This window comes from Schistocerca americana, chromosome 2, assembly GCF_021461395.2.
Source record: "Schistocerca americana isolate TAMUIC-IGC-003095 chromosome 2, iqSchAmer2.1, whole genome shotgun sequence".
In the NCBI taxonomy this organism is placed as follows: domain Eukaryota; kingdom Metazoa; phylum Arthropoda; class Insecta; order Orthoptera; family Acrididae; genus Schistocerca; species Schistocerca americana.
This window is the reverse complement of record NC_060120.1, coordinates 432,370,622-432,398,479: the sequence shown is the minus strand read 5'-3', so window position 1 is coordinate 432,398,479 and position 27,858 is coordinate 432,370,622. Positions and strand designations below refer to the sequence as shown.

Genomic DNA, 27,858 nt, shown 5'->3' with positions numbered 1-27,858 from the left:
CCTCAAAGTTTTTATTTCTTCTCCATGGATTTTAATACCTACTCCAAACTTTTCTTTTGTTTCCTTTACTGCTTGCTCAATATACAGATTGAATAACATCGGAGATAGGCTACAACCCTGTCTCACTCCCTTCCCAACCACTGCTTCCCTTTCATGTCCCTCGACTCTTATAACTGCCATCTGGTTTCTGTACAAATTGTAAATAACCCTTCGCTCTCTGTATTTTACCCCTGCCACCTTTAGAATTTGAAAGAGAGTATTCCAATCAACATTGTCAAAAGCTTTCTCTAAGTCTACAAATGCTAGAAATGTAGGCTTGCCTTTCCTTAATCCATTTTCTGAGATAAGTCGTAGGGTCAGTATTGCCTCACGTGTTCCAACATTTCTGCGGAATCCAAACTGATCTTCACCGAGGTCAGTTTCTACCAGTTTTTCCATTCATCTGTAAAGAATTCGCATTAGTATTTTGCAGCTGTGACTTATTAAACTGATAGTTCGGTAATTTTCACATCTGTCAACACCTGCTTTCTTTAATATTGGAATTATTATATTCTTCTTGAAGTCTGAGGGTATTTCGCCTGTCTCATACATCTTGCTCACCAGATGGTAGAGTTTTATCAGGACTAACAAATTCCAGGTGCAACTTTTCCACAAAATTTATTTGTGCACAAGGTATTTATATGATTTACAGCAATCATTGACAATCAGAATTCACAAATTTTAAGAAATGACAATTAAAAATGTGTAACAGAATTTATTCACATACATAGAAAAATAGCAAAAATAATACTTTACAATTTTGTGTGGACACAGACATAATTTTGTTAAGAATTCTGAAGTAATGTACAAGCTTCCAGAAAATAGTAATGCATATTGCATTTTATTTCATTACAGTCGAAAGAAAGAATGAAAAGTTATCTACCATGTGCATGAAATTCAAATAATATGTTCATCAAAACTAGCTAGCTGATTTACCAAAAGTAAATTTATAAGATGCAAAATTTTCTTTGTACTCATTGACATAGCAAGTTTACATCAATTATGTAGTGATTATTGAAAGCACAATATTCCTAACATGTCCACTAACTTGTTATTGAGTGCATAACATAGTAGCAGACTGAGATTTTACAAAAGGTGCATTGTACATTAACCAATTAATTAAGCATATAATAAATGTAGTCTCTTCAGAGGGTGGCAAAGGATACCCGGGGGTGGCAAAGGATGCCCAAGGAGCTGTTTTGTCACACACTGTTGAAATGTGAAAAGAGGTTAGCGTACCAAAGGAAAAGGTTGTAATTGTATGTTCCACTGAACAATGTATTTTTCTGGTACTGGAATACCACAGATTACAACACAGTTCTGTGGCAACAAGACATAGTTTTCAGACATGATATAATGTTCCAAAAGGACTTGATGTGAAAACCATTTGCAATCTCTTTGCCAAATTCCAGTGGATAGGCAAAGCGTCTGATGATCTCTTGTGGCCCTAGGCAAACTGTAGTTGCGATAATGTCACCATGGTTTCTGGAATTATTCAGCAAACTCCAAAGAAATCCATCCAAAGAATTGCAGCAGAGACTTATTTGAAGCATTCCAGCATGCAGAAAATACTGAGAAAGAGCCTTCAAATTTCCATTCAAAATCCAAAGCTACCTGTACAAGCTGTGCAAAAGAGGACTGACTTTGCAAATCAGATTTTGAAGGATTTGATGTTGGCTGCCTCTGGTTCACCTGAATGGAGTTGATAATAAATTCAACTGACGAATTTGTGGTTCCAAAAATCCTCATTTGTGTGAAATGAAACCATAGTATTCTCCCAAAGTTACTGTTTTGGCTGTGGTATGCAACAGAGAAATTACTTGCCCTTTTTCGTGCCATAAATGATCACTAGTGAATGTTTTGTTGCAGTTCCGGAACAACTTTTTGCCACACAGCTAGTGTAGGATGATTGTCCAGGCACTGAGTGGGTCATGCAGAGTGAGGCAGACCACATTGCATCAAACAGGTGTTTTACTTTTTCAATGAATACTTCGAGAACAGAGTCATTCCATTTGGTCTCTATACTTGCGTTATCTGACTCTTTGTGGCTAATTTTTGTGTGCACATTGAAGGACACTGTCTACCATTCCACCACACTGTACGAGCTTCAGTCGGCGCTCTGTGTGGCACCTGAATCCATTTCTATTGAGACACTACAGTATGTAATGGCAAATTTAAATTTAGTTTGTACTAGTGGTGGATATTTTGAAAAGATTGTGATGTGATAGCAAAGACGGCTTGCAGGAGACATGTTTATTTTTGAACTCAGATAGTGTGTGAGGTTCACAGTGTACAGCACCATCTGTTGGCTGCTTTTCAAACTGTTTCTAAACTTCTGAATGAAATTTTTACAACTTTCACAATAAACACACATTTTGTGGCATTCAGCAGTCAATTTTAGTTTCTGAGATGTTTAATTTTGAAATAAAGCTCTCCTCCACTGGACGCCCTGTGTATGAACATAACATAATCTACCACAAAGTGTCATCATATGTTCTGTGAGCTTTATCACGTACAAGCATGACCTAAGTGCAAAAGATAACTCACTTGCAGCCTTTCCATGGTCAAGTAATTTTTTTTATTTTTATTTTTTTTTTATTATTTTTTTTATAAGGGTAAACATGGTCCATAGTAGGCTGTAATGTGATTTTTATTTAATCATGCTATTAGCTAATTTCGATAAATGTCATTGTCAAGCACTTGTAAAACCAACATGTAAAAGCACTATATTGTCTGCATGTATAAATAATGCTTTACATGACTCACATTAAGATAAAACATTACTTTATCTTAATGCTAGGTGTGTAAAGTGTTATTTATACCAGACAATGCAGTGCTTTTCCATGTTGGTTTTACAGGGGCTTGACAATGACATTTACTTGAAATTAGCAAACAGCATCATTAAATAAAAATTGCAGTACAGCCTACTACAGATAATGTTTATGTTTATTAAACATCTGGAGGCTGTGGACCCTCACAAATACAAAGTGTTATATAAGTGTCTTGATATGTACACTGCTGGAGCTCATTCCCATTTGCTTCTTGACTTAGAACATATCCTGTTGCCTGATTGTGTGTGTTTTAGGACAGAATAAATTTCTCTTCATAATTTGGAAATATTAATACAAGGTTAGTCGTTAATGCCTCCTTAAATTTCTTTAACAGCCAGTCATCCACTCTTCTTTAACACTTCCAGTCATTGCATATGCTCCTGCATATTCTTGGAGAAGATGATAATATCATCCAAGTAAACCATGCACTGACATATCATCAACCTTCCCAACACCCCACCTAGCAATGTGGCCAGTGCACTCTTTAGACCAAACAGCATCCATTGGTATTGATAATGCCTCCAGCGGATGCTAAATGCGGTCTGTGGCTGGTCTTTTGGCACTAGTTCCAACTGGTGGTAATCACTTTTCAGAGCCATTTGGAAAAATACTTCCATTGACCCAAGTAATCCAATGTTTCCATTTTTTTTGGTATAGGGTGTGCATATATAACCATTGTAGCATTTAAACAATGATAATCACAACAGAACCAGTACCTTTTTGTCTTATCAATACCAACTGGTGCTTCTTGAGGACTATTACTCTCTTCAGTAACAGCATCATTGAATTACTGATTGATAAATTCCTCCTTGTTGGTTGTACAAGAGGTGTTCAATATTTAATGCAACATTTTTTTCTGAAAACAGGTAGGTTTTATTCATGATTCCAGAACCCTGTATTATTTCACACTCTTTTGTCTACAAAACCTTATTTTTCAGTAAAATCTCCAATGAGTGTGACAGCCTAATGCCACCGTACTGGGAGGGCCTGTATGCGTGCATGGTACCATTGTACTGGTTGACATCAGAGACATCTCGCTGCATCAATAACCTCCCTATCATTCACGTGATGGTTCTTGTGGAGTGCATCTTTCATTAGGCCAAATCAATGACAATCAGAAGATGCATGATCTGGGTTGCAGGGTGGATGAAGAAGAACAGTCCAGTGAAGTTTTGTGAGCTCCTTTCGGGTGCATAGACTTGGGCGAGGCCTTGAGTTGTCACGGAGAAGGAGAAATTTGTTTGCAATTTTGCGGTAATGATCATGCGGAAGTTATTTCTTCAGTTTCCTGAACTTATTAAAAAACACTCCCAAGTTGATCATTACACCATGAGGGAGGACATCGAACAGAATGACTTCTTCAGAGTCCTAGAAGAATGTCACCATGACTTTACCTGCTGAGGGTACAGCTTTGAACTTTTTATTTGGAGTAGAGGTGGTGTAGCATCTCTCCATGGATTGCCCTTTTGTTTCTTGTTCAATGTGATGAACCCATGTTCCATCACCTGTGATGGGGTGATCAACAAAACAGTGTCAGAATCAGCCTCAAAACGCACAAACAATTCTGCACAGATCGTCTTTGTTGCTCTTCTTTTAGGCAGCAAGGAATCCAGCAGGCACATGCCTTGAGTACAACTGCTAGATGAGTGTATCAGCACTACCAACAGAGACATCCAATTGTGCAGTAAGGTGTCTGATTGTGACTCACCAATCACCTTTAATCACGGTGTGTGCACATTCTGACATTGCAGGAGTCACTGCTGTATGTGGCCAGCTGGCACACAGTAAATAAGACAGATTTGTGTGACCCTGTTGTGATGTTGACAGATGCCTTGTCTCACTGTGCTTTTGTTCACCACTAGGTCTTGATAGACATTCTGCAAATGCCTGTGAATATCTGTGATACTCTGGTGTCCGCCAAAAGAAACTCAGTGGCAGCTCTCTGCTTGGAATGCATCTCTATTAGAGATGCCATTTTGAAGGGTACATATAGTGCCACCATCTATCAGAACATCATGAAAATATAGGGGCTGAAGCGGAATATTCCATGACCTCTCACAGCCCTTTTGCCAAACCAATTCATCGGCACTGAAATTTTCCACATTATCTCCATGACTTCTTGGATGTGTACTACATTCCAAATACAAATCAGTGTGATGTATTCAGTTTGTTGTTGTCCACCAATGGTTCTGTCCACCAATGGTTCTACCACACACAAAATATTATAAGGCATGTTGATACTTATGCTCACCCAGAGTAGTTTCCTGTTTCCTGTGTCCTGTGGCACTCTGCCGTATGAACTGACCTTTAATGTTTGTGTACACTGTTGCTTGTTTCTACCCTCATGACAGGAGTATCCTGTGACAGTGTATCATTTGCAGTGGCCTCTTGCAGTCAGAACAGTCTTCCACTGAGTTCAAAAATGTGCTGTAAAAGATCAGTTTTTGCATTATGTTTTCTTAAGATGCCCAATCCCAAGATTGCGTAGTACCCCTCACCTACATGGGGCAAATCTTCCATATTCTCCCAGAAGTGCTATGCTCCAATGTGAAGACTGAGCATCATCAAAAGCAGTGGTGCAACATCATTGTTCCCTACTCCACGTGACGAGTTCAGACACTTCCTTCTCGAGAGGTCCAGTTTGTTGAAGAGACATGTAGTCCTGTGTCTAATAACATCGATGTTCCATACCATTTATCAAGCTAAGCAGCAGTTCACCTCTGTATACATTTTTGTAGCACTGAGTTTTACTGGGAATACCAACTGGGAGTTATGGAGTCCCCATTAGTGTTTAATGACCATTTACCATGTCCTCGTCATTGCACTCCGTGCATCTTACTGGATGTATGATATTTTAGTCTTCTTTGAAATTTCACTTTAACTGAGATAGCACAGCAGGCTCCTCAACCACACCTTCAGATTCTTGTGGCAGTCAACTCTCCATACCATACTAGTTTAGAAGAATGGAGGATAGCTACAAAAATAACAAGTCTGTTCACCACACTGTGCCATAGGAAATGCAGCCTGGAGCTAGGTATGACATCACAACTGGAGCATCATTTCTATGAAAGGCAGCTGTTGATGTTGCAGCAACTATTGCTGTCACCAAAACTGCGGCCCATCAGAAAGGTGTTCACCAGCAGAAGGTAGTCACCCATCTGATGACTCAACAGTGCAGTGGTGCCAAGTTGACTGCATGCAGACTTCAACTCAGGCAGAAGTCTGCAGCTATGGACAGCAGTGCTTCACAACAATGGCTGGCTGCTTCATTTTGAACTGTGAGCTGCCTTCTCGTAGTCATCGGCTGGTAGTGATGGCATTGCTTGGCGGACTGTACCCACCTGGAAATTACAGAGCACAATCTGAGAATGATGATCTGATTTGGGTGGTATGTACTGTAGGTGAATTGGCAGGGTAATTTTTTTCAGACAGCAGTACTCACTCCCACCTGTGAAACGATAGTCAGGAACAGCAGACGGGCATTGTTGGGCAACAGTGATTTAATTTGACCCAATTTTCCTGTCAAGTCAGCTCCTTCAGTTTATGGATGCACGGGCTGGTGTCTTCCACTTCGTCAGTGACCTATTGTCCTGAACATGTGCTATTGCTGCATACTGCCTGGTCACCAGCCTGGTGGGCACTTGTTCCTCTATGATATCATTCCGCTGATCGACAAAGGACTAATTCATCACCCTCAGCAAAGCTATGGTGCAACAATATGGGGAAAAAATGTTTTCCATGTGAATTACATTACATGATTTTCCATAAAATAGTTATTACTGGGTAAAATTATAATGCCAACATTTGACTTTTATTGTTATTGTTGTTGTTGTTGTTATTTTATAAAATTATTTTATGATGTCTGTATTTTTATAATGTTATGTGCTTGATTTACTAATTTTGTAACCAAAGATGAAGTTGTCATTTATGATGTTTTTATCAATTACTGTTTCACACAGTTGGTGCCACTAGTTCAAAGCAACTTCAAGAACAAATTCTCCTTAGAATTTTTAAATGGCATCTATTATTTCCAATAATTCATCATACAAATTAAGAAAAATTTTTATGCTTGTCTTTATGGCTACATTTCCAGTCAAATCACTAGAGCTAAACTACTTTCAAACTGGCAAGTTTTAAATCCTTTCTTCCACAGTTTAAGACTTGTAAAGCTTACCACAGTGGAAAACTTTAGAGAAGGAAAAAGGAAGAAACAAGTAGTTTATGGAAATGACAGTGAACCTCTTTGACATAGCTTATTTAGATGGTTTGGAACAAATGAAAAGTTCTGAATTCTTGAGTGCTAAAGGACAGTCAACCTTCGTGGTTAGTGCAGATCAAAAACTAAAACACAAGGAAGAAAGATCACTGAAGTCTAGTCCCGTTGAAACTGCAAGGAGAAAAATGACATATAAAGAAAAGAATTAGTGTCTTGACACTCACAGCTTGTTCCACAAGAAGCAAATGCTTCATCATCAACCAGGAACACATTGCTGGTGCCAACAGTCAAAAGTTGTCTGTCATCATTCAGTAAACATCAGAAACATTAATAAGCACAGCAACAACAGTTATGTTACTAGCAGGCATAGATGATGATGAGAATAAAGGAAAATATCAACTGAAGGGGTACCATCTATATCAGAGTGAGTGTTCTTTCTTTCCAAATGTCAAATTCTCATCTTTTATCCTGCATCATCCTTCTAAAAAAAACTTTCAGTTTGGATCATGAGCCTTGTTACAAAAGTGGTATCCAAAGAAGTCAGTAGACAGTTGTATACATAAAGAGGTATCATACTCATCCAAGATTACAATAAAATCTAAGAAATTGTGATTTACAGATTGTTGCTGAAAGCTGTAAAAACACTCAACTTTTTAAAAAAATCGTATCATAGGAAATAATTGTTCTCATTATTTACATCTACATCTACATTTATACTCTGCAAGCCACCCAATGGTGTGTGGTGGAGGGCACTTTACGTGCCAGTGTCATTACCTCCCTTTTCTGTTCCAGTCGCGTATGGTTTGCGGGAAGAACGACTGTCTGAAAGCCTCCGTGCGCACTCGAATCTCTCTAATTTTACATTCATGATCTCCTCGGGAGGTATAAGTAGGGGGAAGCAATATATTCGATACCTCATCCAGAAACGCACCCTCTCGAAACCTGGCGAGCAAGCTACACCGTGATGCAGAGCGCCTCTCTTGCAGAGTCTGCCACTTGAGTTTGCTAAACATCTCCGAAACGCTATCACGGTTACCAAATAACCCTGTGACAAAACACGCCGCTCTTCTTTGGATCTTCTCTATCTCCTCCGTCAACCCGATCTGGTACGGATCCCACACTGATGAGCAATACTCAAGTATAGGTGGAATGAGTGTTTTGTAAGCCACCTCCTTTGTTGATGGACTACATTTTCTAAGGACTCTCCCAATGAATCTCAACCTGGTACCCGCCTTACCAACAAGTAATTTTATGTGATCATTCCACTTCAAATCGATCCGCACGCATACTCTGAGATATTTTACAGAAGTGACTGCTACCAGTGTTTGTTCCGCTATCAAATAATCATACAATAAAGGATCCTTCTTTCTATGTATTCACAATACATTACATTTATCTATGTTAAGGGTCAGTTGCCACTCACTGCACCAAGTGCCTATCCGCTGCAGATCTTCCTGCATTTCGCTACAATTTTCTAATGCTGCAACTTCTCTGTGTACTACAGCATCATCCACGAGAAGCCGCATGGAACTTCCGACACTATCTACTAGGTCATTTATATATATTGTGAAAAGCAATGGTCCCATAACACTCCCCTGTGGCACGCCAGAGGTTACCTTAATGTCTGTAGACATCTCTCCATTGATAACAACATACTGTGTTCTGTTTGCTAAAAACTCTTCAATCCAGCCACACAGCTGGTCTGATATTCCAAAGGCTCTTACTTTGTTTATCAGGCGACAGTGTGGAACTGTATCGAACGCCTTCCGGAAGTCAAGGAAAATAGCTTCTGCCTGGGAGCCTGTATCTAATATTTTCTGGGTCTCATGAACAAATAAAGCGAGTTGGGTCTCACACGATCGCTGTTTCCGGAATCCAAGTTGATTCCTACAGAGCAGATTCTGGGTTTCCAAAAATGACATGATACACGAGCAAAAAACATGTTCTAATATTCTACAACAGATCGACGTCAGGGATATAGGTCTATAGTTTTGCGCATCTGCTCGACGACCCTTCTTGAAGACTGGGACTACCTGTGCTCTTTTCCAATCATTTGGAACCTTTCGTTCCCCTAGAGACTTGCGGTACACGGCTGTTAGAAGGGGGGCAAGTTCTTTCGCGTACTCTGTGTAGAATCGAATTGGTATCCCGTCAGGTCCAGTGGACTTTCCTCTGTTGAGTGATTTCAGTTGCTTTTCTATTCCTTGGACACTTATTTTGATGTCAGCCATTTGTTCGTTTGTACGAGGATTTAGAGAAGGAACTGCAGTGCGGTCTTCCTCTGTGAAACAGCTTTGGAAAAAGGTGTTTAGTATTTCAGCTTTACACGTGTCATCCTCTGTTTCAATGCCATCATCATCCCGGAGTGTCTGGATATGCTATTTCGCGCCACTTACTGTTTTAACATAAGACCAGAACTTCCTAGGATTTTCTGTCAAGTCGGTACATAGAATTTTACTTTCGAATTCACTGAACGCTTCATGCATAGCCCTCCTTACACTAATTTTGACATCGTTTAGCTTCTGTTTGTCTGAGAGGTTTTGGCTGCATTTTAACTTGGAGTGAAGCTCTCTTTGCTTTCGCAGTAGTTTCCTAACTTTGTTGTTGAACCATGGTGGGTTTTTCCCGTCCCTCACAGTTTTATTCAGCACGTACCTGTCTAAAACATATTTTACGATTGCCTTGAACTTTTTTCATAAACACTCAACATTGTCAGTGTCGGAACAGAAATTTTCATTTTGATCTGTGAGGTAGTCTGAAATCTGCCTTCTATCACTCTTGCTAAACAGATAAACCTTCCTCCCTTTTTTTATATTCCTATTAACTTTCATATTCAGGGATGCTGCAATGGCCTTGTGATCACTGATTCCCTGTTCTGCACTTACAGAGTCGAAAAGTTCGGGTCTGTTTGTTATCAGTAGGTCCAAGATGTTATCTCCACGAGTCGGTTCTCTGTTTAATTGCTTGAGGTAATTTTCGGATAGTAAACTCAGTATAATGTCACTCGATACTCTGTCCCTACCACCCATCCTAAACATCTGAGTGTCCTAGTCTATATCTGGTAAATTGAAATCTCCACCTAAGACTATAACATGCTGAGAAAATTTGTGTGAAATGTATTCCAAATTTTCTCTCAGTTGTTCTGCCACTAATGCTGCTGAGGCGGGAGGTCGGTAAAAGGAGCCAACTATTAACCTAGCTCGGTTGTTGAGTGTAACCTCCACCCATAATCATTCACAGGAACTATCCACTTCTACTTCACTACAGGATAGACTACTACTAACAGCGACAAATACGCCACCACCGGTTGCATGCAGTCTATCCTTTCTAAACACTGTCTGTGCCTTTGAAAAAATTTCGGCAGAATTTATCTCTGGCTTCAGCCAGCTTTCTGTACCGATAACGATTTCAGCTTTGGAGCTTTCTATCAGCGCTTGTGTGCTCACCTTGTGTTTTGGTGTGATAGATGTTGTAAATTTAAATGTGTTTCTCTTATTGAAGTTGTGTGCATTTTTTCCTGTTTTTCAGAAAATGTATCCTTGGAACTGCAGCAGTTGCTTTGATGTTCCCCATGATAAAGTTTCTTAGAATCAAAAAACAAATGGATAAGATGGGAAATTGTGTACAATTTTTGAATGGAATTAATCAATGCTTATACTACTTCAGGGTGTTTGGGGATTGCCTAGCAGTTGTCCTATTTAGCAGAAATTTTGCAGACTCTATTTTTTGGTGATCATAACATGATTATATAGTAGGAATTGTACTACTTTAACCTCTTAGAAAATTACCAATAACTAATGGCCACCTTAATGTACCATGATATGTTTTTTTTTTAATTTTTTGACCAGAATTAAAAAATCTGAATCCAAATAGAATAATAAAAAAGACTATTTTATGTGTTTAACAGCAGTGGACATGATGGTAATGCAAAACTGTAAAAATCATGAATGTTGAATTTTCAAAACTGGAAGTTTCCTTTCCATATGGTACAAGACTAGGAAAAAAAATAAAGATGTAGGTAGGTGGCAAGGGTAGTGATGTAAACTGCATTTTCTTAAAGGCTTGTATGAAGAGAGAGGATGATTAGCAGTGTTGGTCTTGCCTTTTATAAATCAGATGTAAATTAAGACTCACAGAATATATTAAGACTCACAGAATATAACTTTTAAATTGGCTAGAATTACTCAAAAAGACACTTCAGTTAGCTAAAGATAGAAAAAATGTAATTACCACACAAAACTGTGAAAGTGATTTGAAAGACACATACAGAAAGATGAAAGTATTTTGAACTTTCAGAAGAAAGCTGCTTCATTTATTAGAAGGAGAGAATGAGTATACTTGATCAGATACTTTGGAAAGGATTAAACAGTGAAGTTACCCAAGATCTTAGGCCAAAATACATAGCAGCATAGGACAAGATACAAGTTAATATCAGAGACCAACAAACTAGATAACATACTCATTCAGAAAGCTGAAATTATTCTGCCTGAGATTGCTAATGTGTCATCAAAATTTCTTATGATTTTATGATAGAACAATATACTATGCAGACCTGCATTTCACTACTTCTTGCCACTTCTTTTGGAAAGCTGAAGAACACAGTTTCCAGCATAAATCCCATGGTTTTTGTACAAAATTCTTGAAGTGTAATATTTATACTTGCTCTGAAAAAGCACATGACATTGTTTTGCTTGTATTCATTGTTACGTTTGCTATTATTTTTGCACACATCTTCATGTAAGGTCCAGAACATCTCTGTGACTTTGTCACTGACTCCAGTTTGTGTACAGTGTACTTTAGGTCACCTGTTAAAAGAACTTCAACTCCCTAGCCTTCTCTTTGTACATTAGGTAGTTTAAATGACAGATTATATGTGTTGAATAATTAGTCTGCGGAATCAACATGGAGGCATTGCTGGCCCTTGGCTATGATGAGGAGGACTGTGAGATAATGCCTACTCTGGGTTTTTAATCTCAGCATCATTCATCCTGATCATCTTCCTGGACTATAGGCACTAGGGCAGTTACACTGGATAGCTCTCCGGTGTCCTTATCAAGTGGAGTACGCTGGCTGTGGGAACCCTGTTACTGGCAAGCACTCATGATATCTGTGGCTTTATCATGGAAGTCAAACTGGAGTGCAAAGTAAACTAAATATTCCACAGTGTATAACAGTTCCCTAACTTATAATTTGTTTCCACAATAACAGCCCATGATCATTACCTGCAATGAATGCAGGTGCTAATCATGCCAATTTTTTTAACATGGTTTAAACAAAGCATGTATGTCCCTCAGTTCAAACTTGTATGAATGGCATTTGCTCTTAAAAATTATCATCATTTTCTATATTGTAAGTGAATTATCAAACTGTTAAAGTAAGATATGAATATAATAGAGGGAAAAATTCCACGTGGGAAAAATATATATAAAAAACAAAGATGCTGTGACTTACTAAACGGGAAAGCGCTGGTAGATAGATACAATAAAAAACACACACACACAAATTTCAAGCTTTTGCAACCCAAGGTTGGTTCGTCAGGAAAGAGGGAAGGAGAGGGAAAGACGAAAGGATGTGGGTTTTAAGGGAGAGGGTAAGGAGTCATTCCAATCCCGGGAGCGGAAAGACTTACCTTTGAGGGATTTTACATATGTCTGCCTGTGTCTGTATGTGTGTGTGTGTGTGTGTGTGTGTGTGTGTGTGTGTGTGTGAGTGAGAGAGAGAGAGAGAGAGAGAGAGAGAGAGAGAGAGCGACAGAGAGAGAGAGAGAGAGAGAGAGAGAGAGTATACCTGTCCTTTTTTCCCTCAAAGGTAAGTCTTTCCACTCCCGGGATTGGAACGACTCCTTACCCTCTCCCTTAAAACCCACATCCTTTCGTCTTTCCCTTTCCTTCCCTCTCTCCTGATGAAGCAACGTTGGGTTGCAAAAGCTTGAAATTTGTGCGTGTGTTTGTGTGTTTTTTTATTGTGTCTATCTACCAGCACTTTCCCGTTTGGTATGTCACAGCATCTTTGTTTTTTATATGTTGTTGTTGTTGTGGTCTTCAGTCCTGAGACTGGTTTGATGCATTTCTCCGTGCTACTCTATCCAGTGCAAGCTTCTTCATCTCCCAGTACCTACTGCAACCTACATCCTTCTGAATCTGTTTAGTGTATTCATCTCTTGGTCTCCCTCTACGATTTTTACCCTCCACGCTGCCCTCCAATACTAAACTGGTGATCACTTGATGCCTCAGAACATGTCCTACCAACCAATCCCTTCTTCTAGTCAAGTTGTGCCACAAACTCCTCTTCTCCCCAATTCTATTCAATACCTCCTCATTAGTTATGTGATCAACCCATCTAATCTTGAGCATTCTTCTGTAGCACCACATTTCGAAAGCTTCTATTCTCTTCTTGTCTAAGCTATTTATCGTCCACGTTTCACTTCCATACATGGCTACACTCCATACAAATACTTTCAAAAACGACTTCCTGACATTTAAATCTATACTCGATGTTCAGAAATTTTTCTTCTTCAGAAACGCTTTCCTTGCCATTGCCAGTCTACATTTTATATCCTCTCTACTTTGACCATCATCAGTTATGTTGCTCCCCAAATAGCAAAACTCCTTTACTACTTTAAGTGTCTCATTTCCTAATCTAATTCCCTCAGCATCACCCAACTTAATTCGACTCCATTCTATTATCCTCGTTTTGCTTTTGTTGATGTTCATCTTATACCCTCCTTTCAAGACACTGTCCATTCCGTTCAACTGCTCTTCCAAGTCCTTTGCTGTCTCTGACAGAATTACAATGTCATTGGCGAACCTCAAAGTTTTTATTTCTTCTCCATGGATTTTAATACCTACTCTGAATTTTTCTTTTGTTTCCTTCACTGCTTGCTCAATATACAGATTGAATAACATCGGAGATAGGCTACAACCCTGTCTCACTCCCTTCCCAACCACTGCTTCCCTTTCATGTCCCTCGACTCTTATAACTGCCATCTGGTTTCTGTACAAATTGTAAATAGCCTTTCACTCCCTGTATTTTACCCCTGCCACCTTTAGAATTTGAAAGAGAGTATTCCAGTCAGCATTGTCAAAAGCTTTGTCTAAGTCTACAAATGCTAGAAATGTAGGTTTGCCTTTCCTCAATCTAGCTTCTAAGATAAGTCGTAGAGTCAGTATTGCCTCACCTGTTTTTTATGTATGTTAAGTATATTTGTTATTCAAGTGAATACATGTTGCAACTGGCCTCTTTCATGTGTTTTACCGTGATTTTTCAGTATGTAAGGCAAAAAGGTAACTGCTTATTGTATAGTGGAGCTATTGCATGGTTGACAGGCACATAAACAAGATTGGAATCATTGCTAAGATTTTGTATGTTCTTTGCTTGGGACATATTGTCCAAAAGCTTTCTGTCTTGTTTATGTGCCTGTTAACTGCTCAATTCTTTGACGTTGTATGTATTGCACCTAGGACTTCCCTGTATCATTGTAGCAGACAAAATATTCTAAAAGAAAGCAATGTTTATTTTCACCATCTCATTCGCATATATGTGTAGTGGAGACTGTGAAAAATCAACTTTTTTGAAATATAGAGTTGTCACCACTCACAATGTAATGTCCATTGTCAGTGTTTGAAAACAATACACAAACAGTTTTTCTATGATTAACATTTATAGTATTTTGCACTGTCAGTTCATCCTTATAAGAACCAGCATCCTTAAAAACTGGAATGAACATTGATGAGAACTGGTTAAATTTGCCTGCAAGTTAATGCAAGTATATTTATATACTCTCCATTACTGCTATTACTATTTCTTTTATACATCTCTTTTGTATTTCAGTGACAAACATATTGAACGAGACCTCTGTAAACAGTGTGAAGAGGTATTTCAATTGGAAGCTCTACAGAAAGATGACAACATAACACCTGAATTGATGATAGAATGTTGCACTCAGTTGCTGAAGAACGTGGATGTCCTTGTACCAGTCCTGAAAGGTGTGCACTTGTGGGTTACAAACTATTATTCAGTTCTCTCTGGTGGAGAAATGTGTATACCCTGGAATTGGAAAATCTGATTTTTTTGTTCATAGAGTTCTTGATTAATGAGAGAAATATCTTAAATATGTGTAGAATGAAGAATGATAATGTTATTTGACAATATGGCTTTACTTAACTCTGTAGCAAGTAAATTATTGTGAACCATATAAATATAATCTGTATAGTATTAAATGAATGCTCAGAATGTGAAAGGAAAGATAAATTGTTACAGAATATGTTTTTGTATCACAATGTACCTGAAAATTAAAATAGTTGTGTATGTTGAACATTTTTTTTCTTCTTATAGAAAAAAAATTTTCTGATAAAATGTCCAGATTATTGTCATATTGCTGAACACAAATTTGCACCATTTTAATTAATTTATTTTCTTGACATTTAGAACCATTTGAAAATATCACCATCTTCCTGCCTCACCGTCCACCATTTTCACCATGCAAATGCGCACACTTTTTAAAAAATTAATTTATTTTTTACAGTGGAAAATCCAGGATGGAATTAACCATCCTATGAAAAGCACAATTGCTATTCACCATATAGTGGAGATGCTGACGCGCAGATCGGCACAAGAAAAAGATTGTCAGAAAATGAGTTTCTGACCAACAAGGCCTTCGTCTGAGATAGAACACACACACACACACACACACACACACACACACAAGACCACACTCTCTGGATGCTGAGGCCACATGCAAAAAGCTGTGCATGATGAGAAATTCAACTGGTTGGTGGGGGTAAGGGAGGCTGGGGCGGGGAGAGGCAGGTATAGCAGAGTAGGGCAGCTAGGTACAGTCGGGAGACTAGATGGAGAGTGTCAGGGGGAGAGGTTTAACAGAAAAAGAGAGATGTAAAAAGACTGTGAGTGCATTGGTGGAATACAGGGCCGTGTAGTGCTGGAATAGGAACAGGGAGGGGGCTAGAGGGTAAGGACAAAGGTTGAGGCTAGGAGTGTTATGGGAATGTAGGATTTACTGCAAGGAGAGTTCCCAACTGCACAATTGAGAACAGCTGGTGTTCTGGGAAGGATCCAGATGGCAGTCATTGAAATGAAGGACATTGTGTTGGGTGGCGTGCTCAGCAATGAGTTGGTCCTGCTGTTTCTTGGCTGCAGTTTGTTGATTATCATTCCTGAGGAGACACCTTGTTAGTTGTTATGCCCTCATAGAGTGCAGCACAGTGGTTGCAATTGGTTTGTAGATCACATGACTGGTTTCACATGTAGCCCTGCCTTTGAAGGGAAGATGATGCTTTGACTGGACTGGAGTAGGTAGTGGTGGGAGGCTATACAGGACAGGTCTTGTATCTAGGTCTATTACAGGGATGTGAGCCATGAGGCAAGAGGTTGGGAGCAGGAGATGTGTAGGAATGGGTGAGGATATTGTGTAGATTCAGTGGGCGGTGGAATACTACTGTGGGGTGGGTGGGAAAGGTGGTTGGTAGGACGTTCCTCATTCGAGGGCATGGCGATAGATAATTGAAACCCTGACAATGTGATTCAGCTCCAGTCCTTAGTGGTACTGAGTCACAAGGGCAATGCTCTTCTGTGGCCAGACAGTGACACTTTAGGAGCAGTTGGGTGATTAGAGAGATAAGGCATGGGAGATCAGTTTTTGTACAAGCTTGGGAGGATAATTATGGTCTGTGAAGGCCTCAGTGAGGCATTCAGTGTATTTTGAGAGGAACTCCTCATCACTACAGATGTGACGGCCATGAGTGGCAAAGCTGTATGGTAGGAACTTCTTGAAATGGAATGGGTGGCAGCCGTCAGAGTGAAGGTACTGCTGGTGGTTAGGTTTGATATAGATGGAGGTACTGATGTAGCCATCTTTGAAATGCAAGCCAACATCGAAGAAGGTGGCTTGATGGGTGGTGAAGCAAATGGGGGAGAAGGCATTGAGGTTCTGGAGGAATGCGGCTAGGGTGTCCTCACCATCAATCCTGATCATGAAGATATCATCAGTGAATCTTAACCAAGTGGGTGGTTTGGGATTCTTGGCAGACCATGAAGGTATGGTCAATGAATTTTAACCAGATGAGGCATTTGGGATTCTGGGCACTTAGGAAGGATTCCTGTAGATGGCCCATGAATAGGTTGGCGTAGGATGGTGCCATGCATTGTCCATAGCTGTACCCCAGATTTGCTTGTAGGTAATGGCTTCAAAGTAGAAATAATTGTGGGTGTGGATATATGGATATAGTTGATCACAGCATTTAGGAAGGAGGATGTAGATTTGGAATCTGTCGAGCATTGGGAAAGCTAGTGTTCAGTACCGAAAAGGCCATGAGCATTAGAGACATTAGTATAAAGGAAGGTGGCATCAATAGTGACGGGCAGAGCACCATTGAGGGGGGGAGGGGAAAAAAGGCACGAACTGTGGAGATTTATTGGTGGAAATGGTTGGTATCTTTTGTATAGGAGGGTAGGGGGTGGATTGCGGGTAATAGGCTGAAGGTATTAGTCTACAAGAGCAGAGATACTCTCAGTGGGGGCACAGTAACTGGTCACAAAGAGGCGTCCTAGGTGATTGAGTTTACGGACTTTAGGAAGCATGTAGAAAGTAGGAGTGCAGGGAGTGGTAGGGGTGAGGAGGTGTGTGGTGTGTTTGTGTGTGTGCGTGTGTGTGTGTGTGTGTGGAATGGGGTCACTGTGGCAGGGTTTGTAAGTGGATAAATTTGACAGCGGGAGGAGTCCTTCCACCAGGTAATACTTGTTGTTCGAACAGTGGAGGAGCCTTCGTTAGCAGGTAAGATTACAAGGTTCTGATCAGTTTTGAGGTGATGGATTGCAGCTCTTTCCACTGATGTAAGGTTAGTTTACGTGTTGAGGCATTTAGGAATCCTGGTGAGGCAAGGTTCAAGGTTAAGAAATTCTGGAATTTTAGGAAGGAGTGATTTGGGGGATAGTTGGGGTGGGTGACAGTTGGATGGAGGAGTGTACTGAATCAGGCAGGTTTCAACATTGGTCATTGGTTGAAACACAGGTAGAAGAGCTACCAGAGTACATTATTACTGTTGTTTTTTAGTGTTGCTACCAGGCCTGGTAGGATAGATAAGGGTCATGAACAGTGTAAGATGTCGAGAAACAATTGTGAAGGACATGGAGATGCCACATACTCATGTTAGACAGTGTTAACACCTGACAGAGCTTGAAAGGGTCCTCATTGTGTCTTTATTTTGCTGGCTGGTTGAATTGCGCAAAAAAAAAAAGCAACTATGGCCTGATGTTGGATTGCATGGGAATGTGGGGACAGGCACATTTGTCGTCAAGTTCTTGGTCACCCACATTTGACTACCACAACCATTTTTCAACAGGATAATGCTTGTGCATGCAGGGCACAGTTCTCTGTGGACTAGTTGTGTAATGTTGAGGTACTCCTGTGGCCAGCAGCCTGATAGAACACATGTGGGAGCAGCTCCATCCCACTGCAAGTATCCAGAATATCAAAGACAAGTAAATGCAGTTGTGGGGCAGCTTGATTCAGGAGAGAATATGACGACTTCATTACACACTTCACAACCAAATTAGTGCATGCATGTAGCCCAGAGAGTGTGCATTGCCACATCGATAAGTGGCCCATACAGTTGGGTTCTCTTTAAATTTGACTCAATAGTGTAATCACTGAAATATCATCATATACCTTCTCACTTAACCTATGAAGTTTAATTTTGTGTCCTTCTTACCTTTTCTTTTTTTCTTTTTTCTTTTTGCTAGGCAGTATAAAATAATGATAGCTATGATGAAGTCAGATTTGTGTAATCTGCATATAGATACAAATAACTGCTCAAATGTTGTAAGATTCTTTGGGCTGTATTTGCTACTGAGGCCCTAATACACTAATCAGCACAATGGTTTACTTAATTCAAGCTTTATGTTGTTTGTGGACTGCATGAAGAATGTGAAGTCAATTAATGTTTGAAACAAATCACTCATGAGCAAGTTTTTGTTTGTCAGAAGGAGAAAGGAGTATAGGAAAACAGTTCTTAATAAAAGGGTATACAATTTTTAGGAAATATATTTATTTCTACAATGTCTGAGAAACTTTAAAAATATAATCTTCACAACATGTAGCAAACAAATTGTCACATACAATACAGTTGAACATGGAGGAACATATGGCCATATTCTGGTATATAACATATGCAGGGGAATTATAGTCTGAAGCTAAGTAAGACACAACATTCAGAAAGGTGATATAATGTACAACATGGACAGCAGATTCACTCAGTTTCTGTGTTCTTAAAATGTAAACAAAAGATATGAAATCAGATGAAGAGTAGAAATGGAAAATATTTTAAGTGCCATTTTTTCACAAAATGATTTTTCAGTGTTAGCATTCTTGGTTATCTGTTACATGTTCCTAGATTTGAGATAGATGCCAAACCATTCAGGGACTTCAGGCCAAACTGTGCTGGAGTTCCTAAGTTTAATACATGTTGTTTCTTCCAAAGAAAAAGAACAGAAAACACCCACTGTTAATAATGCTACTTATTTAGACAAAGTGTCATTACCAGTTTCAAAGTGACAGGTTCACCTTCAGACAGCTGTTCACATTTATATTACATCTGATGTTGTTTACAGTTGTCATCGGAAGAAACAACCAGCAACTAATGTAATATAAACATGAACACTCGTCTGAAGATAGAACTTGTTAGCACTATTTGTGTAAATAAATAGCATTATTAACAATGGTTGGGTGATGTTTTCTTCTTTGCAGGAAGAAACTTGTGCAAACTGTGTTTTGACAGTGAGAATCATTCAGTTTCCTGGTATGGCACTTAAAATGTTCTTAATAAAGTATTATTTTTTAATTTGTCTAATTTTTTGCTGTTATATGATGAACATATAATTTTGATTTATCATAATACCTTATCAGTTATGTACAGAGATACGTTGTTTTTTTCACTCTCCTGGAAAATGTCAGGTTTGACATAACAGTTTCCTTTTCCACTCTTCAATTACAAAAGTGTGTACAGCATTTTTCTCACTCTAATTTGGTGCAGATCTTTGAGAAGAGATGTATGTTTTAAACTAACAGGAAATTTCATCTCTAAAGTTGTTTAGTGCAGCCTAAGAAATGAATTATGAAAAATTAAATATAATGAGATAATCCAAGCAACAGAAATTCATATGTAAAACACACAATGTGGTCACATTGATAACACACAGCTGACTGAACTGACCCTATTTCTGTGAGCATTAAAACAAGTGAAAAACAAAAAATAACTGTACAATTCAGGTACCCAAATCATAATAAAAAGAAAAATAAATCTGTAGAATTACCGTACACTGAAGACACTAATATTTTTTTTTAATTTACTGCTTCATCAGAGAAGATACAAAATTTCATGCAATGAAGAATTTCAAAAATTTAAGTTTGTTTGTAAGCATTAAAACAAGAAATTAATGAATCAACTGCACACAGAAGTATTGAACACAGCCAATGTTCCAAAACACACATAACAGAGGAAATAACATCTTATATTACATTTTATCACAGTACTTCTTTAATATTTACAAACAATTTATATAACATAGTTCAATGTATCCTCAAAACCATGATTGAGGACATGTACAGAAACGTTTGGTTGGTATGCTGAGCTGTCATCAGCAATTATTTTAGAATTGTGTAAGTGATGAAAAGTGCTCTGTCTTCAATCAGTTTTTTATGCACACATGTGAGTAAATTGGATGAAAGTAAAATGAAGAAGACTGAAGATAGAGTATGTCATCTTTCTTACACTGCTCTTTCAGTCAAGGAACTCAATTGAAAAGTGTTCCCAGCTTCTCCTCGTACAGAGCTATAATAAGCATTATTGCACCACCGACAGCAATACCCAAAATATGAATGATAAGATCCTTGATGGTAGGAGGGTCTTCACAGCTGGAATTCATTTCCGGCAACTGCAACAATAAACACACACATTTGTTACACATGAAAGGAGACAGATTTGAAGACAGCATAACCTTACTGTGCAAGAAGTCAGAGATGGTATTTACTTATGATCTCAGTGTAACTGATTATGCACTGCATAAAATGGACACAAAAATTTGGCGGAATACCCAAAGGCACACCGTTAATGGCATTTACTTTCTTGGTGACATGATTTTTTTCGGTCATAATAAGCATGAAAATAGCAGAAGTTGTGAGTGTTAGCAAAACTGTCATGTCCATTGTTCCTTAAATCAAGGCAGTACCACAAAAGTTAACTCTTGTGATATTCATATTTTAGTTTGAGTAGCATGAGAAGGATGTATCCCATAAAAATTATGTAAATTATGTTTCATATTTGATTATGATCTAATACTGTGTGTACTCAAAACCAAACACTGATGATCATTAAAACCTCTTTGTTCAGATGGAAAAATGTTCTTTTTTCGACTGAATAAGTTTATGTCAGAGAATTTAAGTACCTCTCTGTATAACCTATCGTAGTAAGACATGAAACATTGGGCAGAAAATTATACCTAGGACCTCGGCTTTGGACCCAGCAAACCTGTGAAATGCGTCACTATCTTCCTTTAGTCTCACCTGATGATGATCTCAAACATTACAATAGTCAATAATGGGTTGCATAAGTCCAGTCTCCTATATAGGTGTAGTAAGCTCTCCCAGAATTCTCCTGATGCACTAAAGCTTCCAGTTTGCCTTTCCTACTTTTGACACTATGTGCTTGTTACACTTTAACTTGCTTTGCAGCATTACACCTTGGTATTTAATTAATGTGACTGAATCAATCAGCAGATGATTAATGCTGTCTTCAAAGCATTACAGGAATGTTTGTCTTACTTATTTGGACCATCTTACATCTACCCACATATGATGCAAGCTGCCATTCATCATGGCAAATAGAACTTTAGTCAAGTGACCCAGAATCCCCTACAGTCATTCAAAATGACTTTCTCTGTACAGAAAAAAATCATTATTGAACAGACTCATTGTTATTCATCCTATTTGACAAGCTGTTTATCTGTGTGGAGAACAAGAGTGGCACTATCGCACTGGGACAATGCTGACATTACCTTTTGCTCTGAAGAACACGTCCTTTCCAGGAGAATGTACTGGTTTCTATTCATGTAATCAAAAACTCATGGAGCCAGTCACTTTGAGAAGCTGTTCTGTATGCTTGAAGCTTTTATAAAATTGTACTGTGTGATACAGTGTTGAACCCTTTCCAGAAATATGGCATCTCCCCATTGACCTGCATTCATAGTGTGAAGGATGTTTTGTGATGTGTCCAAAAAAAGAGTGTCTTCTGCATGAGCAGTGCTTCCTATATCCATGGTGATTTATCGACAAAAGCTTTTCTCCTCCAGAAAACTCATTCTGTTTAAGATTAGACTATGCTTGAGGATCCTGCAACAAACTGACATTGAGGGTTTTAAATATGTAATTTTTCATACATTCTTCTGATGATATTATATATGGGATAAGCTGTGGTTTTTTTTTCAGCTGCTTGGAACTGTTCACTTCATGGAAGTTTTGTAAGAAATGCAAACTCAGAAAGGGACCAATGCCAAACAGTACTACCATCACAAGACTGAATGTCACTCGATTTGCATTGCGAGCATGGGATGCAGTAAGGAATGTATATAAGTTGAACAGAATGGAGAATCATTCTAATGGCACAGATCACAAATGGGGGAAATTCACTGACGTAAGTAACTACGGCAATGGCCAGTTTGTAATGGCCAGCACCTGGAAATGAGCATATGAGAAATGGTGAAGCTGGTCCACTGTTCATTTGGTATCAAAGCAGGAGAGGTGGGATGAGGGGCAGATCTGATGAAAGAGTACAATGGCAATGCAGGTTCAAGTGTTTTGGAGCTCACAGTTTAGCATATGTTTTTGAACATGGGGTAACCACAGAAGATGACCCCTATGTGTTTGCATGTTGATCCAATGTCATCGTCAGATATGATTGCAATGGGCATTGGATCATGAAGAGTGGACTGTGAATCAATGGAAACATGTTGCCTTGTCAGGTGAATCACGTTTCTTGCTACACAAAGCTAATACTCATGTCTGGATAGGCTATCATCCACCTGAACTGCCACTCAAAAAATGCACCCACCACAGGTGGAGCAGCCCATGGGAGGATATTCACCTGAGCTTCCATGGAACCTGTGGTAGTAATCGAAGGCAACACAATAGCTGTGAACTATATGAACATTACAGCAGACTGTGTGCACTACTAGATGCTCTATACCTTCATTGACGGTGACAGTATCTTCCAGTACAATAACTATCCATGTCACAAGACCAGAATCATGCTACAGTGGTTGGACGGACGTGATAGTGAACTTACACTGATGGCTTGGGCACCAAATTTGCCAGACTTGAGCTTGATGGACGCATGTGGGCCACTATCAGGGCCAGTTTCAGGCCCTCAAACTGTTGGCCTGTTTAATGGGAATTACATGACCTGTGCAGAGACATTTGGTACTGCAAACTTGAGGAAACCTATCAGGGACCTGTAGAATCCATGCCAGCAGAATCGCTTCTGTGTTGTGTTTCAAAAGTGAACAAACATGCTGTTAAGGATATGGTCATAATATGTTGGCTCATCATGTAGCTCTGCTTATAGAAGGTTGCCTATCTGAATTTTAGTACCCCTTTTCTGAACTACAGTTACAACAATCTGTTTCATCAGCATGTTCTGAATACTATTGAACCAAGATGCATCTTTCCTATCCTTAATAAAATTAGTCAGTACACACTTGTCCAGAGTGCAATGTATGATAAGTTAAAACTTTTCCCAGAGATCCTCAGTGTCCATCACATTTGAGCTAAGTGATGCACATTCATTTTTAAGTCAGATGTTAATGCAAGCTTATCTGCTCTGCCAAGTGAAATGAATCTCTCCTAGCTTTCTAAATGGATTTATTGCATTTTTTAATTACTGGAGCTATAAAACTGAAGTTGCCAATCCCTGTATCATTACTGCCACTGCTAAAAATGTAAGGTCTGTTTGTAGTCGCTGGTGCTCAGATGTTTAGGCCGTCTATTTCTTAAAGCCAATATTTGAAGAAAACCTACAAAATTACATTGCAGTTCTAGTTATCATTTCCACTGCTAGTGAATGTGTAGACACCCCAGTCTGTACTCTATAAATTAAAAGACGACAATTCCTCCTCCCCCGCTACCACCACCACCACCACCACCACCACCACTACCACAAACTAGTGATGAATGTAAAGTAACTTTAAAAGTTAAACTATGAAATGACACATGCACAGCTGTGACTTTGACATATTATTATTGTATTATCTTCTGATTGTCAGCTTCATCCTGATGTTTTGTTTCATGGAGTTCTGGAAGAGATGAAATATAGTGAAAAACTGACACTTCAGAATGAATATTCTACTTCGATGGTAAATTGAGAATATTGTATCAATGAAATCTGCTGAAAAGCTTGTGTTTGGAAATGACTTTGGCTTTATTTAAAGCAGATTCATTCATATGGTATAAAATATATATTCAAGATGCTATGCAAATTGGATGTTGAACCATTTACAATCAAGAGTTCTTTCTTTACTGGTGATTCTTTATGTTTCTTGTGAACAAAAGTTGAATGCAAGAAGGCAGTGGTAGTGCCTATAGACTATGACAGGGCATGTTAAATCATAGAATTAGCAGATTATGCCAATCAGAAAAAAACCTATAGAACTGTAAGAAACAATTCAATATTTGTTTCATAACACATACTGTAGTCACTAATTGAACCTGAACTGTATGCTGCCAGTAGAAATAAAAAATTTGTGCTTGAATGGTATTTCTCTATTGTTATGGGGATTAAGTCAAAGAAAAGTGCCAATAATTATTAGTACCTGTCAATATAGGTTCCATACTGTAATCTCTTTGGTATAACATTTTTTCCAGTTTTGAGCCAGGAGAGGATAAAGTACCAAATATGGAGACAAACTGCATGCGATATTCCCACTTTGTAATTTTAATTTTGTTCCTGTAAGAGGCAGAACTCAAGCCCTGCAAAGTTGGTGGTACAATACCACACTTCCTAAAAGAACTGTTTGCTGGACTGGAACTCAAATCTGGACCCTTTGACACATACAAATTAATTCATTAAAGGATATCTCACATTTCAAGACTGGAGTCAAAATGTGATGGAAGACTGTATGAAAAGAACTTAATTTATGGTATTTATGTCCATTTGCTCCACCAGTTGTGTAAGTTTTGCCAAAACAATTATCATTTTTATCATTACAGCCTGCCCCCGTGTTCCTATCAATTTTCTCCTACATTGTTTCTTTCTTTTTTCTAACTGCTGTTTTCAGCTTACTCTAATAGCTTAGGTATCACAGTGCTGTGAAGCATTTACATGGAGTATTATAAATATATTAAAAAACCCTTATGTGTTATTTCTATCTAAGTTACTTCTAAAAGTAATACTTACAAGATCTACTAAAGCTATATACAGGAATGAACCAGCAGTGGCAGAGTATATCCACATGGCAGCATCCTCATATTCACCCACCCAAAGTCCACACGCCATGCCCAAAAAGCTAAGCACTGAAGAAAGAATATTGTAAACCACTGCACGACGAATGCTCATGCCTGACTGCAGTAGCACTGCAAAATCACCTGTAATGAGAAAGACTTTTTGAAGTTAAGCACAATACACTGAAATGACAACACACTAATCAGACAAATATGAACTTTCTATGACAGAAGTTGTACCATGAGAAAGAAATTAAAAGATGCTTAAAGTCATTTAAAATCTCTTTAGAATGTCTCTCTAATTGTTTTATTTTGTAAGCAAATTTTGAGGTTTGATGATTTACAGAAAAGAAAAACTGGAAACTAGTTTCTCAGTTTACAATAACAATACGAGTTTTTCTGTAGGAATATGTTTGCATATTTGCTTGTAGGAGCTTAAGTATACAGCCAGCTTTCATCATCAGTAGAAATAAAGGACTCACCATGCTGTATAGTAACTTAAAAAAGATCAAAAAGAGCTCCGAGGTGTCCCGTAAATTTGTAATAAAGGATGAATCTCTGCAGACAAGCTCAGGAGATGTATATTACCAGGACAGAGTTGAGTACTGCCATTTCTAGCCAAGCTTCAGCTTTGTGCTGCTACAGAACAGTCACAGAGAAAGCAGCTGTGACTACAGTATCATTGATAATGAACTTAAAGCACCATTTGCATTTTAATGAGGGACTCATGCTGTGCATTGCTCATGCCACAGGCTTGCCAACATGTGTTGAAAGCATGTTTTTACGCTTTGCAGAAAACGATAAATAAATTGCCATGGATCTCCTCCACTTAATATGGGAGATAGGACCATTGTAGACTCATGGACAAGTAATTTTTCTCATCTTCAGAGCTTATATGACTCTGCATCCAAGTAGTTACATAAGTGATTCACTGACTAAGTGCATGCGATGATCTTCGAACAGATGTCAACTCACCTTGCCTAGGCTTGAGGATTTAGAGTGTTCCTTAGTCAATTCCCACATAAGTTCAGGAGATGTCAGTCTATCATTAATGATGTCCTCATTCATATATGTGTGTGTGTGTGTGTGTGTGTGTGTGTGTGTGACAAAGGCTTTAATGTCTGAAAGCTATGATTGTGTGAATCTTTTTATTGTGCCTATCGTGACTCAGCATCTCCGCTATATGGTGAGTAGCAACTTTCTTTCTATCGTATTGTTACATTCCATCCTGGATTTTCCATTGTTTGATTAAGAAATTAACTCTGACAGATTTATTCTCTTTCATGTGATGGTTTTCTACTATTTATGTTTCTTATGCAGCTAATATTTCTCCATCATACATTTTTTTTTTTTTAAAGCTTTTGCTTTGCTGTTAATAATTCCAAAAGCTACTGACAAATGTGAACATACTACTACTGACAGAAGTTGAGAAATATCACTACAAACCAATGATGATGCCTGTGATGGCTCAGTTACAGAGGCTCTTACAAATTTATGGATATCACTTTCCTGAAAGAAGAAGGTGAACACTTACCCAATTCGTGAGGCAATTCATGAAAGAAAACAGCTATTGCAGTAGCCAAGCCTGCAGCTGTGCTTCCGGCAAATGCCGTTCCAATGGCAAGACCATCAGTTAGATTGTGTAGTCCGTCACCCACAATCACTACCCATGCTACAGATGAAACATCATGGTCATGGCTGCCAGCTATGCTGGTGGACAGTCCATGGCTGTGAGTGTGCTTTCGGCTGAAGCTGTTTTTTCTCTCTGGGCCCTGCATGATGATGCCAACCTCCAGATTGCTTCCAGTCTCTGCAATGGTCAAAATGTTCTCAGTTACCACTTTTTTATACTTGCTGTATTTCTATCACAGTTACAATTTTTGTGTTTGGTGACCCTGTAATTTTGCGGTGAAGCTTGGTAAGTGCACTCTCCTTTCTCATCTCAAAAGTTTAACTGCATGAAGCAAACATGAAAGACAATTACATTTAATTGTTTTACATAATGAATCTTGGCTTCTCAGACCTTTCGACTTCAACTGAAATGTTTGATTCCGTATAAATTTTGGTGTGACTTAATTTTTTTACTTAAATTATATATATTCAACATTTAAAGATAATTTTGCATGTAATTTATCACCAAAACACTATTTTTCTGATAACTTAATTTTATTTCATATCAGTCCATTTAGCAAAATTGATCTTGAACCGTGAAAATGAGTTACACAACTGTTAAATGAGTCAAAATCCACTTTAAGTGAAACTAATATTAT

At 38.6% G+C, this 27,858-nt stretch overlaps 2 protein-coding genes across 2 annotated transcripts in view; one reads left to right on the top strand and one right to left on the bottom strand.

Moving 5' to 3' along the window:
* Nucleotides 1-15,400, top strand: part of LOC124595974 (T-cell activation inhibitor, mitochondrial-like) — a 338,719-nt gene extending 323,319 nt beyond the window's left edge. Inside the window, exon 10 of the mRNA XM_047134917.1 lies at nucleotides 14,917-15,400. Coding sequence (XP_046990873.1) covers nucleotides 14,917-15,151 — 235 coding nt within the window. The 3' untranslated portion in view covers nucleotides 15,152-15,400. The remainder of the gene's footprint in view (nucleotides 1-14,916) is intronic.
* A 3,728-nt stretch (nucleotides 15,401-19,128) lies between these two features.
* Nucleotides 19,129-27,858, bottom strand: part of LOC124595667 (zinc transporter ZIP10) — a 311,075-nt gene continuing 302,345 nt past the window's right edge. The window contains exons 8-10 of the mRNA XM_047134512.1: nucleotides 27,123-27,398; nucleotides 25,545-25,732; nucleotides 19,129-21,033 (exon numbers count right to left, since the gene is read on the bottom strand). Of these exons, the coding sequence (XP_046990468.1) occupies nucleotides 20,893-21,033; nucleotides 25,545-25,732; nucleotides 27,123-27,398 (605 nt within the window). The 3' untranslated portion in view covers nucleotides 19,129-20,892. The remainder of the gene's footprint in view (nucleotides 21,034-25,544; nucleotides 25,733-27,122; nucleotides 27,399-27,858) is intronic.